The sequence below is a fragment of the Dryobates pubescens genome, chromosome 24 (assembly GCF_014839835.1).
Source record: "Dryobates pubescens isolate bDryPub1 chromosome 24, bDryPub1.pri, whole genome shotgun sequence".
NCBI classification, from domain to species: Eukaryota; Metazoa; Chordata; class Aves; order Piciformes; family Picidae; genus Dryobates; species Dryobates pubescens.
This window is the reverse complement of record NC_071635.1, coordinates 2,376,852-2,392,978: the sequence shown is the minus strand read 5'-3', so window position 1 is coordinate 2,392,978 and position 16,127 is coordinate 2,376,852. Positions and strand designations below refer to the sequence as shown.

The 16,127-nt window shown below is 56.1% G+C and overlaps 1 protein-coding gene across 1 annotated transcript in view; it reads right to left on the bottom strand.

Annotated features, from left to right (window-relative positions):
- The window catches only part of ADAMTS3 (ADAM metallopeptidase with thrombospondin type 1 motif 3), a 58,410-nt gene that overhangs the window by 28,348 nt on the left and 13,935 nt on the right, over positions 1 to 16,127 (bottom strand). The window contains exon 4 of the mRNA XM_054172499.1: positions 6,474 to 6,630. Coding sequence (XP_054028474.1) covers positions 6,474 to 6,630 — 157 coding nt within the window. The remainder of the gene's footprint in view (positions 1 to 6,473; positions 6,631 to 16,127) is intronic.

Genomic DNA, 16,127 nt, shown 5'->3' with positions numbered 1-16,127 from the left:
GTGCCCAGGGACAGGGCCAGAGGCAATGAGCACAAACCTGACCATCAGAAGCTCCATCTGAACATGAGGAGGAACTGCTGTAATGTGAGGGTGCTGGAGCCCTGGAGCAGGCTGCCCAGAGAGGTGGTGGAGTCTCCATCTCTGGAGACATTCCAACCCCACCTGGCTGTGTTCCTGTGGGACCTTCTCTAGGTGCCCCTGCCTTGGCAGGGGGCTGGACTGGCTGATCTCCAAAGCCCCCTTCCAGCCCCTGCCACTCTGTGATTCTTCCCCATGACAAAGCAGGGCTGCAGACACCACCCCCAGACCCCTCCAGAGACACAAACTGAACTCAGCTGCCCCCTTCCCCCTCCATTTGCACCCTTGCCTGTTCCTGCCTTTCTCAAATCCTTCCAGGAACCCCCTGAGCACCAAAGCCACTGAAGCCAGGGGGGCTTGCCCAGGTGTCCCCCCACCTCAGGTGCAGGGGCAGAGCATCCACCAGCCCTCGCATGGGTCGAGCGTGCCCACGTGGTGCCCTGGCACCGCTGCCAGCCGCCTCACTCACCTCTCCCAGCAAGGGCAGGCTGAAAGAGGGCAGCTGCACAAGGCAGCCTGACTCCAAACTGAGGCTCTCTCTTTTCATTCCCCTTCCAGGGAGGCTCTGGGTGCTTTCACAGCAGCCCATTTCCGGCCCAGCTCTGCATGATGCAGATGTAAAAGACATAACCAGGCAGCAGCCCCTGCCAGCTGTGGGAGGACTCATTTCCTCCTGCTCCTGACCTCTCCTCCTCATGAGTTCATCTCCAGCAGGCAAGCATCTCTGCTTCCAGCCAGCATCTCCTCCTGGTTCCTCCTCTGCTTTCCAGCAGGGTGAGGGAGGGCAAGGCTGAAGGGCTGCACAAAAGGATCAGCCCTGGACACACCACTAGGTACCACCACCCTGGTCCCCCTGCTTTCATTGCTGCCTCACCCAGCCAGCTTCAAAGCATCTTTAAGCAAAGAACCTCAGAATGCTTTGGGTTGGAACAGCCCTCCAAGGTCACCCAGTCCAGCCAGCAACCCAACTCCACCCTGGCCACCCAGGTGCCATGGCCCCAGGTTTCCTGAGCACCTCCAGGGATGGGGACTCCACCACCTCCCTGGGCAGCCTCTTCCAACAGCTCTCCCCCACCCTGCAGAGCACTCACACCACAGAGACACCACCACGGCCTTGAGCCCTGCTCTAGTGGAAGGTGTCCTTGCCAAAGGGAATTGCTCTCCTTATCCATCAGAGACAAGAGTGGCTCCCCTGGGGTGCTCCCCTCTGCCACACCACTGGCATTGTCCATTAGGTTAGACACATAAGGTCACAAAGGGTGGTCCTGACCTCAGCAGGTCTTCAGCTGCTAACAACAGAGGCTCCCTTGCCATGGGCACAGCTGCTTGCAGAGTAAGCATAAGGCTGGGGAGACACTGGCACAGGTTGCCCAGGGAGGTCCTGGATGTCCCCTCCCTGGAGGTGTTCAAGGCCAGGCTGGATGTGGCTCTGAGCAACCTGTGCTGGTGGGAGGTGTCCCTGCCTGTGGCAGGGGGTTGGAAGTGGCTGATCTTGAAGGTGCCATCCAAGCCAAGCCCTTCTGGGATGCTAGGAAGCAGCACTGAGAGTCTGCCTCTCCCCAGGCATCACAGGGGCACAAGGAGATTTTACTGGGCAGCTGTCTAACCCATGGCTGCAAGCTGCATGTTCTGCTCTGTCTCCATGGGCTCCACCTTCCCCTCAGACAGGTTTCTGTGTGGTTTACTGCTCTGCCTGGGGATGCCTGCAGCTGGAACCAGGCCTCCAGCCTTGGTTTCATTTCAGAATCATTTTCCTTCGTTGTTGCCAAGACCTGAAGAGGACTTAACCAGATGGATGTCCCCAGTGCCCATCAGCAGGGGGTGAGCACAGCCTGCCCCCCAGCACAGGCAGGGTGCTTCACTCACCTTCCAGAGCTTTTTGGATCCATTCCTGCTCCAAGTTCCTTCTTTCTCAAGAAAATCTGAGAAGCCTTTTCCTGCTCTGGGGATTCTTTTACTCATCAGCATCTCAGAGCAAACAGCATTCATTGTTGGACATGAGTTGGAGCAAGGGAAACAGCCAGTTAGATAGAAGGGGAGCAAAGAGCCTACTGAGGGTCATCAGGCACCAGAAGAGGAGCCCAGAGAGGCTGGGGGAGGGATCTCCATCCTTGGAAACAGTGAAGCCACCACTGCTGAGCTCCTGGGCTGCTTTGCCTCTGTGAGAGATGGAGCCACAAAAGCCAAACAGAGAGGTGGACCACAGGGCACAGAGATGCCCCAGGTGACAGGGGGATTGGACTAGGTGACCTCTGAAGGTCCCTTCTGACCCCAAGCATTCTGTGATTATGGGACAGGATCTAATTCACAGCCTGCAGACCAGCACCCTGCTGTCCCCCTCCACTCACCAGGGATGACCTGGGCTGGATTTGGGAGCTGGGTGGAGCAACCTGCCCCCAGGGGAAGACCCCAGCATTCCTCCCAGAGCTCTGGCAACCCACTGCTGCCCTGCCCTGCCCCCCACCTGGGTGGCAATAACGTGACATGGGGGAGAACCCCCTCCCCAAGCCAACTGCCCATCCAACTGCCCAGCCTCCCTCTGCTGACAGAAGAACAGAGGGGTGACAGCACTAAACCAAAGGCAGTTCCCAGCTGCAAGATGAACCCCCCAAACTCCACCTGAGGACAAGGCAGCCAAGCCCAGCTCTGACCTCTGAGGGCAAAGAGAGCTGATCTGAAAGCCACTGATGGTGAGCCCAAGTCCTGGGCCATGCTCACCAGAAGACATTCTAGGTTGAGACCACACCAACAGTGGCCCTGTAGAGGCCAGCTTTGTGCTAACCACCTGCTTCCAAGCTGAGAGCCCAGCAAGGGAGCTTCCATCTAGTGCAGGACACTCCTGAGCAGGCTGAAGGCACAGCTGCTGTGGTGCAGACACAGCCCCCAGCCCCTGCATTGCACTCAGAGATGTTAATCACACTTCTGAAAGTGTCTGATGGTTTTCTCATTAGTTTTCCTCCTACTTCCTCCTCCTCAGCTCTTCTCCCTCCTCCTCTTTTCCCTCTGTGTATTGCAAGCACATCCAGCACCAATTACTCCTTGGCACCATGCTGTTCCTGTTTGAAAAGCCCCTTGCTGACCACCTCTCCTGGCACTCAGGAGGCTGCCACCTGAAATCAAGAGGTGAAAACCTAATACCCCAAACCCCAACCTCCCACCAGCAAATATTCCATCTAGAACCACCTCTTCTGGCACTCAGGAGGCTGAAATCAAGAGGTGAAAACCTAACATCCCCAAACCCTAACACCCCACCAGCAAATATTCCACCCAGAACCACCTCTCCTGGCACTCAGCAGGCTGCCACCTGAAAACCAAGAGCTGAAACCCTAACACCCCAAACCCTAACAAATATTCCACCCAGAACTACCTCTCCTGGCACTCAGGAGGCTGCCACCTGAAAGTTAGGAGCTAAAAACCAAGAGGTGAAAACCTAACACCCCAGAACCTAACACCCCACCAGCAGATATTCCACCCAGAACCACCTCTCCTGGCACTCAGCAGGCTGCCACCTGAAATCAAGAGGTGAAAACCTAACCCCCCACCAGCAAACACTCCATCTAGAACCAACTTTCAGGGCACTCAGCAAGCTGCCACCTGAGAACCAAGAGCTGAAAACCTAACCCCCCAGAACCTAACACCCCACCAGCAAATATTCCACCCAGAACCACCTCTCCTGGCACTCAGCAGGCTGCCACCTGAAATCAAGAGGTGAAAACCTAACCCCCCACCAGCCAATATTCCACCCAGCACTTCAAGGAACCCCATCAGGTTTCCATTTTAGAGGGGAAAGAAAGAAAAGCTGCTTTTCACAAGGCCAAGCCAGCAGGGCTGGATGAAGAGGCAGGATGTCATCAGCTGAGTAATGTGCAGGAGCTCCAATGCCCTCCCCACCAGCACCCAGGTCATGAGAAACTCTGCTGAGAGAGAGTTCAGACACCCCCTGGCAATGACCACGTCTCCAAGAGACACTGAAGTGCCTGGGGAAGTGGCTGAGGGAGGTCTCCAAAGCAGGCAAAAGTCTTCCCATTCTCCCACCTTCTATTCCAGGCTCTCATTCCCAGGCAACCAGGAGCAATTCCCAAATCATTTCTTCCTCCTACATGTTTCCCACCTGGGACAAAGCCCCTGGAAGGCAGCTCCATGGCAACCCCATCAGCCACAGAAGCACTTGGGTCCTTTGGGGAAAATGAGAAGCCTGAAAGGAAGCTGGGAGATAAAGGCTCCTGCTCCTTGTTTCCCACTGCTAGGAAGTAATTAGAAGGAGGCTTGGGTCTGGAGTGCTCTCTCTGGGGGGAAGAGGTTGTCACTTAAAACCATCCCATGGTGGGGAGAGAAGATAAAACAGGGGAAGGCTGAGTGCATTAACAAGCTGTGGGGCCTCCAGGCTCCAAGGGCACTTGGTCATCATCCCACCACACCAGAAGGAAGTGCATGGAAAGAAATGAGGGCTGAGAGAGCAGGAGGAGAGACACACCAAACTCTGTGATCAGCTCAGGCAGGGCAGACCCAAGCCTCATGTCTCATCAGCCCCCTGACCTCAAGCTGAGGCTTCCCACCGACTCCACTGCCCTTGGCTCAGGCTTTCAGAGCCCTGAGAAAGGCAGTGGGGCTTTGGTTTCACCACACTCCTGAGCCTGAGTCAGCACAGCTTGCAGAGGAGGTCTCCAGGGTGTAGCTTTGCCTCTCAGCCCCACGGTTCCCATTGCTCCTCCAAGGCTTTGGGAGGACTGAGCTTAACGATCAGGCAACCTGGAGCTGCTTGGCAGCTCATTAGCAGAGCAGAGCAGATTCTCTTCATCCCATCCAGACAGGATGATCTCATCAGGAGACTTTCAAGCCCTTCCAAGCTCAGGCCTTTCTTTTCCCTTCCCAAGTGGAAGGCTGTTTTGATGATAAGATCTTCAAGCTCCATCTCAATGATGTTTTGATGGGACAGCCTCATCCATCCTCCAATGGGTTTGTGTCAGCTCCTCTCTGCCCTCCAGACCCTTCATCCTCAAGCTGGAGCCTTTTGACCTGTGCTGCTTTTTGCCCTTCAGAATACCTCTTTCATTTGCCTTGAGCAGCTGTTACTTGGGAGCAAGAGCCCCTGAGGTGAGCACCAGCCCTTAGTCCTTGCAGCACACAGATGTTTGGTGCCTTGAGGACCAAGACCTGCATTCCTGGGGAAGCTGAGCTGATGTGGGAGAGCTCTTTAGGGGACACCCATGCACAGCTGCACCACTGAGGAGCTCTAGAGATCATCCTGCTCTGGGATGGAGCTCCCAGACCATACCTGACCAGAGGATTCAGAGACCATCACACTGCAAGAAGGAAACTACAGACTCATGGAATGGTTTGGGTTGGAAGGGACCTTAAGGATCATCTAGCTCCTGCCATGGGTAAGGACACCTTCCACAAGCCCAGATTGCTCAAGGCCTCATCCAGCTTGGCCTTTAACCCCTGCTGGGCAACCTGGTATCATCAGAAACAGAGCCTTGCAGACACTGCCTCCATGGACAGAGCAGCAGACACCTTGCTGGGGTACCCAAGCCCAGCACCTTTGGCAGCAGGGAGGTTCCTCTGTGTTTAAAACTTGCACCTGATCCTAGCTGCCTGTGTTGTGTGCAGCTGGCTCTGCTCTTCTCAAAGCCTTCTCAGCTCCAGCAGCCAGTCAACACCAAGCACAAAGAGGAGGATGAGAAGCTGAGCCAGCAGGGCCAGGGAGGGGATTCTGCCCCTCTGCTCCACTCTGCTGAGACCACAGCTGGAGCTCTGGGGCCAGCTCTGGAGCCTCTGTGCCAGGAAGGATCTGGAGGGGCTGGAAGGTGTCCAGAGAAGGGCCACAAGGATGAGCAGAGGGATGGAGCTGCTCTGCTGTGAGCACAGACTGAGGGAGTTGGGGTTGTGCAGGCTGGAGAGGAGAAGGCTCCCAGGAGACCCCATTGTGGCCTTGCAGGATCTGCAGGGGCTGCAAGAAAGCTGGGGAGGGACTTCTGAGGGTGTCAGGGAGTGACAGGACTGGGGGGGATGAAGCAAAACTAGAAGTGGGGAGACTGAGGTTGGATGCTAGGAAGAAGTTGTCCCCATGAGAGCCTGGCACAGGTTGCCCAGGGAGGTGGTGGAAGCCTCCTGCCTGGAGGTGTTTGCAGCCAGGCTGGAGGTGGCTGTGAGCTACCTGCTGCAGTGTGAGGTGTCCCTGCCCATGGCAGGGGGGCTGAGCCTTGAGGTCCCTTCCAACCCTGAGAATGATTCCATGACTTGTGTAATAGTAAAAGGAGGCTAAAACTGCAGAAACAAATGGCTCAGGCAAAAAAAAAACAACGACTAAAAGCAAGCCAAAAAAAGAGGCAAAAGCCACCAGAGGCTTGAGATGCCTGCAGGAGATTGGTGAGCAAGAAGACAAAGTACTGTACCTTCTGTGTGGACATCAGGGAGGGTGTCAGTGGAGTGTGGCACTGCAGCTGCCCTCCTGTACACCAGGTGGATCCTTCCCTTCTCCTCTTCCATTTGCTTCCCCCTTTCCAAAGGCTCAATGAAGTATTCATCCTCATCAGTTCTTATCATCCCAGCCTGGGCAGGAAGAGAGAGAGGAGGACAGGAGGTCAGTGGAGTGCTGAAGGACCTGGCCTGAGGCTTCAAACACAAGGGGCGAGGAAATAAGCAAGAGGAGGGAAAAGAAGGGAGAGGAGGAGAGGAGGAGAGGAGGAGAGGAGGAGAGGAGGAGAGGAGGAGAGGAGGAGAGGAGGAGAGGAGGAGAGGAGGAGAGGAGGAGAGGAGGAGAGGAGGAAAGGAGGGAACTGTGTGCCACTCCACCAAGCACAGCTCTGGGTTCTGCTCAGCACCATTTCTCACTCTGATCCCCACCCTGCCCACCCCTTCCAGGCTGTTTCCCCACTCCCTGCAGGGCCAGCTGTGATTTGGCATCGCCCCCCTGGGTGCTGGCCACCTTCCCTGTGCTTTTGGGCCACCCTGTGCTTTGCCCATCCTTTTGAGATGCTGCCACTGGCTCTGCTCCATCCCTGCAGCCAAGGGGACAAATATTGACCTGCTCTGCCTGCCAGCCAGCACAGAGCAGCTAAAAATCACTCCAGAGGCCTTATCTCACCAAGCATGAGGTGAAGGGCAGCAGACAAATCATTACATATATATGTATTGACTTATCTTAATCCTTTTTATTGGCCAGTGAGGTTCAGAATCAGCAGGGGCAGCCTGGCTCCCATTTATCAGCCCACAGGCAGCAGGAATGCAGGACCCAGCTTGATTTTCTATCTCCAGGCTGCCAGCCCTGCTCCCACATTTCATCAGTGCAAAGAGCCCAGCACTGAGACACTGGAAGGTGTCCAGAGAAGGGCAACGAGGCTGGGGAGGGGTCTGGAGCACAGCCCTGGGAGGAGAGGCTGAGGGAGCTGGGGTTGATGAGCCTGGAGGAGGCTCAGGGGAGACCTTCTTGCTCTCTCCAACTCCCTGAAGGGAGGCTGGAGCCAGGTGGGGGTTGGTCTCTTCTCCCAGGCACCCAGCAGCAGAACAAGAGGACACAGTCTCAAGCTGTGCCAGGGGAGGTTCAGGCTGGATGTTAGGAAGAAGTTCTTCCCAACAAGAGAGATTGGCCATGGGGATGTGCTGCCCAGGGAGGTGGTGGAGTCCCCATCACTGGTGGTGTTCAAGAGGGGACTGGATGAGGCACTTGGAGCCATGGGTTAGTTGTCAGGAGGTGTTCAGTATTAGGTCATAGGTTGGACTTGATGATCTCTGAGGTCTTTCCCAACCTGGTTGATTCTGTGATGTCCCCAGTGAAGGGGGAAAGAGAGGCACAAGCAGGGGCTGGTCCTTGCCTGGAGCATGCCCAGAGAAGGGCAGCAGAGCTGGGGAAGGGTCTGGAGAACAGGGCTGGGGAGGAGCAGCTGAGGGAGCTGGGGGTGTTCAGCCTGGAGGAGAGGAGGCTGAGAGGAGACCTCATTGCTCCCCACAGCCCCCTGAAAGGTTGCAGTGAGGTGGGGGTTGGGCTCTTCTCCCTAATCTCAGGTGATAGAAAGAGAGGCAATGGCCTGAAACTGTGCCAGGGGAGGCTCAGGTTGGAGAGAAGGAAAGATTTCTTTGCTGCCAGAGTGGTCAGGGGTTGGAAGAGGCTGCCCAGGGAGGTGGTGGAGTCCCCAGCCCTGGAAGGGTTCAAGAACCCTGTGGCCATGGCCCTCAGGGAGGTGGTTTGGTGGCCATGGTGGTGCTGGGTTGCTGGTCACTACTCCAGGTGTGGGCTCACCAGGGCAGAGCAGAGGGGAAGGAGAAGCTCCTTCGACCTGCTGGCCACACTTCCCTTACGTGCAAGAAGGTGCAGACAACAATGAGGGAGCTACAAACAGCATAAAGGCTTGAGAAGGGCAGGTTACAGCAAGGAATCCCCTCCTGAGCCAAAAGCAACAGCACCGGGGGAGGAACAGGAGCCCACATAAATATTCATGGGGCAGGAGAGAGGCAGCCATTGAGAGAGCACAACAGAGGACTGTGGAGTGCCCAGGGAGAATGGAGACATTGAACTCCAGCCCTGGGGTCACCAGCATGGGTGGGAGGGAGAGAAGTATTTTAGGAAGTGAAAAGCCTCATTTCTAGGGCAGGGCCTTGAATTCTCTGGGGGGAGGGGGTGGGGGGTTGCAAACACCCCCCCTCAAAGGCGAGGAAGTGAAAGGGGTCTGTGAGCAAGGAGGCAGAGAGCCTCTGGGGGCCATTAGCAAGCCCAGGGCTGCTTGGGGAAGCCTGCAGCACACTGACTTGACAGAAGAAGCCTACAAGAGGACATCTCCATCCCACCCAACACCTGGTGTCCCAGGCAAGGAGGGCAGGGAAGCTCTCAGCTTTGGATGCCAGGCTCCACTCTCCTCCTCAGCCCAAGTTCTGAGGTTTTTCCACCTTCTGCCAGACTGGATGTGCTGTCCCCAGCCAGGCAGCATCTTCTTCTCGTCCAGCTCCCTCTACACCAAGCACTCTTTGGCCTAACCCTTGATAGAAGTTAGGTTCCACAGTGCTGAGCCCTTGCCAACCACATCCTGGGCTGCAGCAAGAGAAGCACAGCCAGAAAGACCAGGGAGGGGAGTCATAGAATGGGCTGGCTTGGAAGGGACCTTCAAGGTCATCCAGTTCCAGCCCCCTGCCATGGGCAGGGACACCTCCCACCAGCCCAGGCTGCTCAGGACCTCATCCATTCCAAGGTCTAGGAGGTGGTTTTGGAATGCTCAGGTCCCTGTGCTTGTTGCTGACTTTGTTGGTTGGGTTGGTTAGGGTTGTTTTCCCCACCAAGGACAATTGCTGCAGCTTGCTCCCATCCAGACAGCCTCCTGCTGCTGGGCAGGCTCCAGCCTGCCTCTTAATCTGCTCCTTGTGTTATTGACAGCCTGCTCCATCTGGAGATGATGACCATGGAGCCTGGAGCCTGAAGTTAGCTTTCCATTTTATCTTGATTCCCCCCCCCCCCCAGGCTTTTAATCTCCCCCCTCACAAACCCTCCCAATGCCTCTGCTGTGTGCCAGGGGGGAGTCCATCTCTGAAGCTGGACAGAAGTGCCTGGCATACAAATGAAGGCCCTCCTGGATGGGGAGGTGGTGAAGCTCTGTTGCTCCTGCACCTTCTTGCTGTGGTGCCATCAAGCCTGGGTTGGCTGACTGACAGTTTTCAGTCCCTCTGCAGCCTTCCTGCAGGATCCCTTCAGCTATTGGCAGGCAGCTCTAAGGTCCCCCCCCCAGAGTCTTCTCTTACCCAGGCTGCACACCCCCAGCTCCCTCAGCCTGTCCTCACTGCCTTCCAATAGCTGAAGGGATCCTGCAGGAAGGCTGCAGAGAGACTTTTCCTGAGGGTGTCTAGAGCCAGGCCAAGGGGGAATGGTTTGAAGCTGAGGGAGAGCAGGGTTGGACTGGAGCTGAGGAAGAAGCTCTTCAGTGTGAGGGTGGTGAGACTCTGGAGCAGGCTGCCCAGGGAGGCTGTGGCTGCCTCCTCTCTGGGGGTGTTCAAGGCCAGGTTGGATGAGACCTTGAGAAGCCTGGGCTGGTGGGAGGTGTCCCTGCCCATGGCAGGGGCTTGGAACTGGATGACCTTGAAGGTCCCTTCCAAGCCAGCCCATTCTATGACTCTACTCCATCCTACAGCTATAAGAGTGGAGAATTTCTCCCTCTGGCAACCTTTGAGGTCCCCTGTGTTTCCCCCCCCACCAGCACCTTTGATTCCTTCTGATGGAAACCCAAAGCCTGCTGATTTGTGTCCTTCAGGAGTCAGCTCTCCCCCAGCACTGCTGGCTGGAGCTGCAGCCCCCCAGGGGCAGTGAGTCAGGAGGGAGCAGATCCAGGGCAGGAGGCAGGAAGGGTAAGACACAGAATCAGAATTGATAGGTCTTGGAAGGGACCTCAAGGCTCATTGCAGCATTTATTTCACCTGCCACAAAGCTGCTGCCTCCCAGGACCTCTCTTCTGACCATTCCAGGGATGAGACTGGAAAATGCTTCCCTTCAGCCCTCTGATTCCTCCCTTTTTTCCCCTCCTATCCCCACGCTGGACAATCAGAGGTGGCCCCCAGCTCCCTCCTGCAGCTCCCTCAATAGCAGCCCTGTTGAGCAGCATCAAGAGCTCTGTGTTCCCTCCAGTCAGCATCCCAGCAGCAGCCCAGCAGACACCACATCCTGCCAAGACAAACACCTGGGGCCTGGGTGCAGGGGAAAAGAGGTGGTGGGGTGGGGGGGGGAGAGCTTCTGGAGACAGCCCTCTCCAGTCTGAACTTCTTCAGGGGTGGATATAAACCTGCTTTTATCAAAGGAGGTGCTGCCTGGCCTCAAAAACACAGAGTGAGGGCAAAGGAACCCCAAGACACTGCCAGCTTTCAGCCCCTTCTGTTGGCCTAAGGTGTGTGCAGCTCCCTGGCTGTGCAGAACCTGCGTCACTGCTACCTGCTGCCTGCTGCCCTCCTCCACACAGCAGAGCTCTGGGGACTCTCACTGAACACTGCTTGATTTACTGGGAAGAAGAGGGAGGGGGGGTGGGAAACAAGGCAAAGCCAAGCCAAGCAGGTTGCTTTGCCCTGCAGCACGTTTCCCTGCTCCTGCCTCCACCAAAATCCAGCCACAGGGGGAAGGAAAGAAGTTTCCTCCCTGGGTGTGTGGCTCCAGGCTTGCACCTCCAGCCCCTGGGGTGGGGGTTTAGCCTCTCAGGTTTGGTCAAGCACCAACTGCTTCCCCAGGTTTCTCCTTCACCAAATAATCTGGAAGCCTCTGAAGACACAGAGTTTGCCCCATGATCACAAGATCCTCTCTTCCTCCTCCTCTCCTCTCCTTCTTCTCCTCCTCCTCCTCATCATCCTCTCCTTCTCCTCCTCCTCTCCTTCTTCTTCTCCTCCTCCTCCTCCTCCCCTCCTTCTCCTCCCCCCTTCTCCCTGCTCCTCTCCTCCTCCTCCTCTCCTCCTCCTCCTCCTCCTCCTCTCCTCCCCTTCTTCTCCTCCTCCTCCTCCCCCCTTCTCCCTGCTCCTCTCCTCCTCCTCCCCCCTTCTCCCTGCTCCTCTCCTCCTCCTCCCCCCTTCTCCCTGCTCCTCTCCTCCTCTCCCTGCTCCTAGCAGAGCAGGCAGGAATTCAAAGCTCCTTTTGCCTGCTTGGAGGGTCAAGGATGGAGCAAAGCAGCCCAGGAATGCATCCTGGCCTGTGTCAGCAATGGTGTGGCCAGCACCACCAGGGCAGGGATCATTCCCCTGTAGCCCAGTACAGGGGCACTGGTGAGGCCACATCTCAAATACTGGGATCAGTTTGGGGCCCTTCACTCCAAGAGGGACATTGAGGGGCTGGAGCAGGTCCAGAGAAGGGCAACCAAGGTGGGGAAGGGCCTGGAGAACAGGGCTGGGGAGGAGCAGCTGAAGGACCTGGGGGTGTTTAGCCTAGAGGAGGCTGAGGGGAGACCTCATTGCTCTCTGCAGCTCCCTGAGAGGAGGTTGGAGCCAGGTGGAGCTTGGTCTCTTATCCCTAGTCCCAGGGGACTGAAATTGTGCCAGAAGAGGCTTAGGTTGGAGAGGAGGAGAAATGTCTTTGCTGCCAGAGTGGTCAGGGGTTGGAAGAGGCTGCCCAGGGAGGTGGTGGAGTCCCCAGCCCTGGAGGGGTTCAGGAAACCTGTGGCCATGGCACTTGGGGCCAGGGTTTGGTGGCCATGGTGGTGCTGGGTGGAAGGTTGGACTGGATGACCTTTCAGGTGTTTTCCAACCCAAACCATTCTGTGATCCTGTGACAATGGGGATGTCAAACCCATGTTCTGGCACACAATTTACCTCCTGCAGAACTCCTGGCAAGGCACTGCAGAGTTAAAAGCAAGAGCTCCTGCAGCACTTTAGCCTCACTTCTGCAAGGCTGCTGAAGGCAGGCAGCACAGGGCAGGGCTGGGAGCTTCCTCCTGGAGGGCCAGAAGGGAGGCAGCAAGCATTTAACAACATCAGCCCCAGTTCTGTACCCAGCCAAACATTCCAGCCCTGCACACTGCCCAGCTCCTGCATGCACACCACACAGCCTTGGGGCTCATCACCTGGTACCAGAGCTTGCAAACAGCACAGAACAAAACCTGCTGCAGCTACAAGGAGAAATGAGGTTTGCTCCACTGAGGAGCAGGGATGGAGACTGAGAACCAGGAGGGAAACACAGAGATGTTTCATATCCTCTCCCAAAGTAGGGACATGGGTCAGGAATGAGGTCAGACACACTGATGGCAAGCTGACCAGAAACAAGACACTCATTGCCTTAACCAAAGGGAGCTCTTCCTGGGGCTCAAACTCATCCCAAACACAACCATGTTGCTCCTCTTAAGCACATTTGGTGTCATCAGGGGAATAAAACCATTGCTGGGAGGCTGCTCCCCTGGCACAAGGCTGGGAAAAGAGACTTACTCCAGAGCCACACACACCAAGCTGCACCCCCAGCTCCACTGGGCACTGCTGAGAACCAAAGCCTCTCCTCATTGCCCCAAGGGTCCAAAGTGAGAGCAGAAAACCAAAGCCACTCCTCATTGATCCATAGATCCCATTTGGGAGCAGAAAACCAAAGCCACTCCTCATTGATCCATGGATCCAAAGTGAGAGCAGAAAACCAAAGCCACTCCTCATTGATCCATAGATCCCATTTGGGAGCAGAAAACCAAAGCCACTCCTCATTGATCCATAGATCCCATTTGGGAGCAGAAAATCAAAGCCACCACTCATTGATCCATGGGTCCAAAGTGAGAGCAGAAAACCAAAGCCACTCCTCCCTGATCCATGGATGCCATGTGGGAGCAGAATCCCTTCTCACCATCCCTGCTTGCTCCTCCAAGGAATCTGAGCCACCTCCACGCACTAATTGCTGCAGCACCTCAAGGAGCCAAAGGCACCCAGGAGCAGCCTCCAAGCCAACCCCAGTTCTGGTGGATTTGCTCAGGAGGGAAGAAAGTGGCAATGTTTTTCTGGGTCAGGAAGGAAATGACAGCTTCTTTCTGGGTCATGTCTGTGCAGAATTGAGAGGAAGCTTTTTCAGCCTCACAGGAAATTCCCTTATGCTGAAATTTCTCTTGCTTGATTTTAATCCAAATCTTGGGTTTCCTTTCTTTTTCCTTCCCTTCCCTCCCTTCCCATTCCTACCTTTTTTCCCCCCTCCTTTCCTTTCCTTCCTTCCCCTCCATCCCTTCCCTCCCTTCCCCTCCTTTTCCCTTCCCTCCCATCCCTTTTCCTTCCTTTCCTCCCCTACCTTTCCTCCCTTTCCCTTCACTTCCCTCCCTTCCCCTCCCTCCCCTTCCCTTCCCTCCTCTGCCTTCCCCCCCTTCCTTTCCTCCCTTTCCCTTCACTTCCCTTCCTTCCCTTCCCCTCCTCTCCTCTCCTCCCTTCCCTTCCCGCCCCTTCCTTCCCTTCCCCTCTCAGCAAGTCTAAGAGAACTCAAGGGAACCCCTTAAAAAGCTCCAGGAAGCCAACAGCCAAAGCCAGAGCTTGATTTGGATGTGTGTCCCTCCTTTCTTTTCCCTGGGTGTGTGTGTTCTTGGAAAACCTACAGAGCCTCCACTCTGAGAGCAGAGCTGGCACCAGAAGGGCTTTGTCCTTAAAGAAAGGAGCTGTGGCTTTCAAAATCTCAGTCATTAAGAAGTGAAAAGTATGCCTGGAACGTGCTCAGTGCAGGCCAGCAGCTCCCTGAGCCCAGCCCCTGCCCAGCTCTGCCAAAGCCTCTCCTGCTGGCTCGGTGGCAGCCCCCAGCAGCTCTGTGCCAGGGGCTGCCCGAGGGTGAGAGGGCAAAACCTGCTGCCTGGCAAAGGAGCCCGAGGGGAGGGGGGCTGGTGCACAAGAAAGGGCACTCAGGGCTGCCACTTCTGGCAGTGTTTCCCCAGTTCCTGGAGCCATGGGGATTCCAGGAGAGGCATTGCCTCCTCTGGAAAGTGGAAAGGAAAACACACACAGACAAACAAGGACACTCGATAGCCTTCGAAGAAAGAAAAACAACAGCCCCAGCTCCAGGGCTCCACAAGCAAACAAAACAATCCCCAGCCATCACCAGGAGCAGGCAGGAGGGGACACCTGAGGTCAGCAGCCCTGTGCCTGTGGTGGTGGCAAACAAAGGCAGCGTTTCATCTGCTGCCCGGGCGCGGAGCCCTGCCGGCTGCCAACCACCTGGGCTGCCGCCCGCACTCCGCGGCGCTCCGCTGCCTGCTCTGCCCCTGCAGCACCCCCCAGCCGCCTGGCCAGCTCCCAGCTCCCCAGCCAGGCAACGCAGAGCGTGCTCCAACACCACCAGCAACCCATTCCATACAGCAGTGGGGGCCCCAGGTCCTAGCACGCAGCCAGGGAGCCACCTCCAACGGAATCACGGAGCTGTTAGGGTTGGAAGGGACCTCAAGGATCATCCAAGTTCCAACCACCCCCCTGCCATGGGCAGGGACACCTCACCTCACAGGTCATCCATCAGAAGGGGTCCCCAGGTGACCTTTCAGGCTCTTTGGACCCTGATGTATTTATCAAGGGGGAATTCATTATCGTTTTGCATCACCTTTGCATTCACAGATTCATGGCATGGGTTGGGTTGGGAGGGACCTTCAAGGTCATGGAACCATAGAATGGGTTGGGAGTGACCTTCAAGATCATGGAACCATAGAATGGGTTGGGTTGGAAGGGACCTTCAAGATCATAGAACCATAGAATGGGTTGGGTTGGAAGGGACCTTCAAGGTCCTAGAACAAGTTGGGTTAGGAGGGACCTTCAAGATCATAGAACCATGGAATGGTTGGAAGGGACCTTGAAGATCATGGAACCATAGAAGGGTTTGGGTTGGAAGGACCTTCAGGATGATGGAACCATAGAATGGGTTGGAAGGGACCTTCAGGATCATCCAGTTCCAACCCCCTATCATGGGCAGGGACACCTCCCACCAGCCCAGGCTGCTCCATGCCTCATCCAGCCTGGCCTTGAACACCTCCAGGGAAGGAGCATCCACAGCCTCCCTGGGCAAGCTGTGCCAGTTCATCTCTTGCATCACCCAGGTTAAGAAGCCAGCAGGCTGCTGTGAGGACTTCCCTGTTAGCTGCCTCTTCCACTGCTGGTTGGAGACTTTCTTTTCCCATGGAACCTCTCCCATAGGTCACTGTTGCTCCTGAGAAGCAACCAGACCCCCAGCTCCTGGCCTCAACCTTACCACAGTCCATTTCCACCAGTGCCAGCTTGGAGGGGGGTGGTTGATTTCTGCAGTGAGGAGCACACAGAGCAGCTCTGCAAGGCACAAGGCCCTTTCCCCACGGGCTGGGAGGGGCTGCACTCCCCTTTTGCCACAGCAGACTTCATGCTGTGGGCAAGCTAGCAGTGGGGAGGAAGATGTCCCTGCTTGAAAAGGCCTTGCAAGGTCACAGACAATGCAGCCCAAACCCAGAGGTGAAACCCAGTTGCCACCTCAGCTACGAGCTGGAGAAGAACCAGCAGCCCTGGCAGGTTTTACTCTTGGGGGGGACACCTTCTGGGGGTCTACAGCTCAGAAGCAGCACTTCAGAGCACTTGAAGTGCCCAGACTGGGACTACCTAGAGCAGCCTCATGCTTTGAAATTGCTCCTGCATCTCGGGGG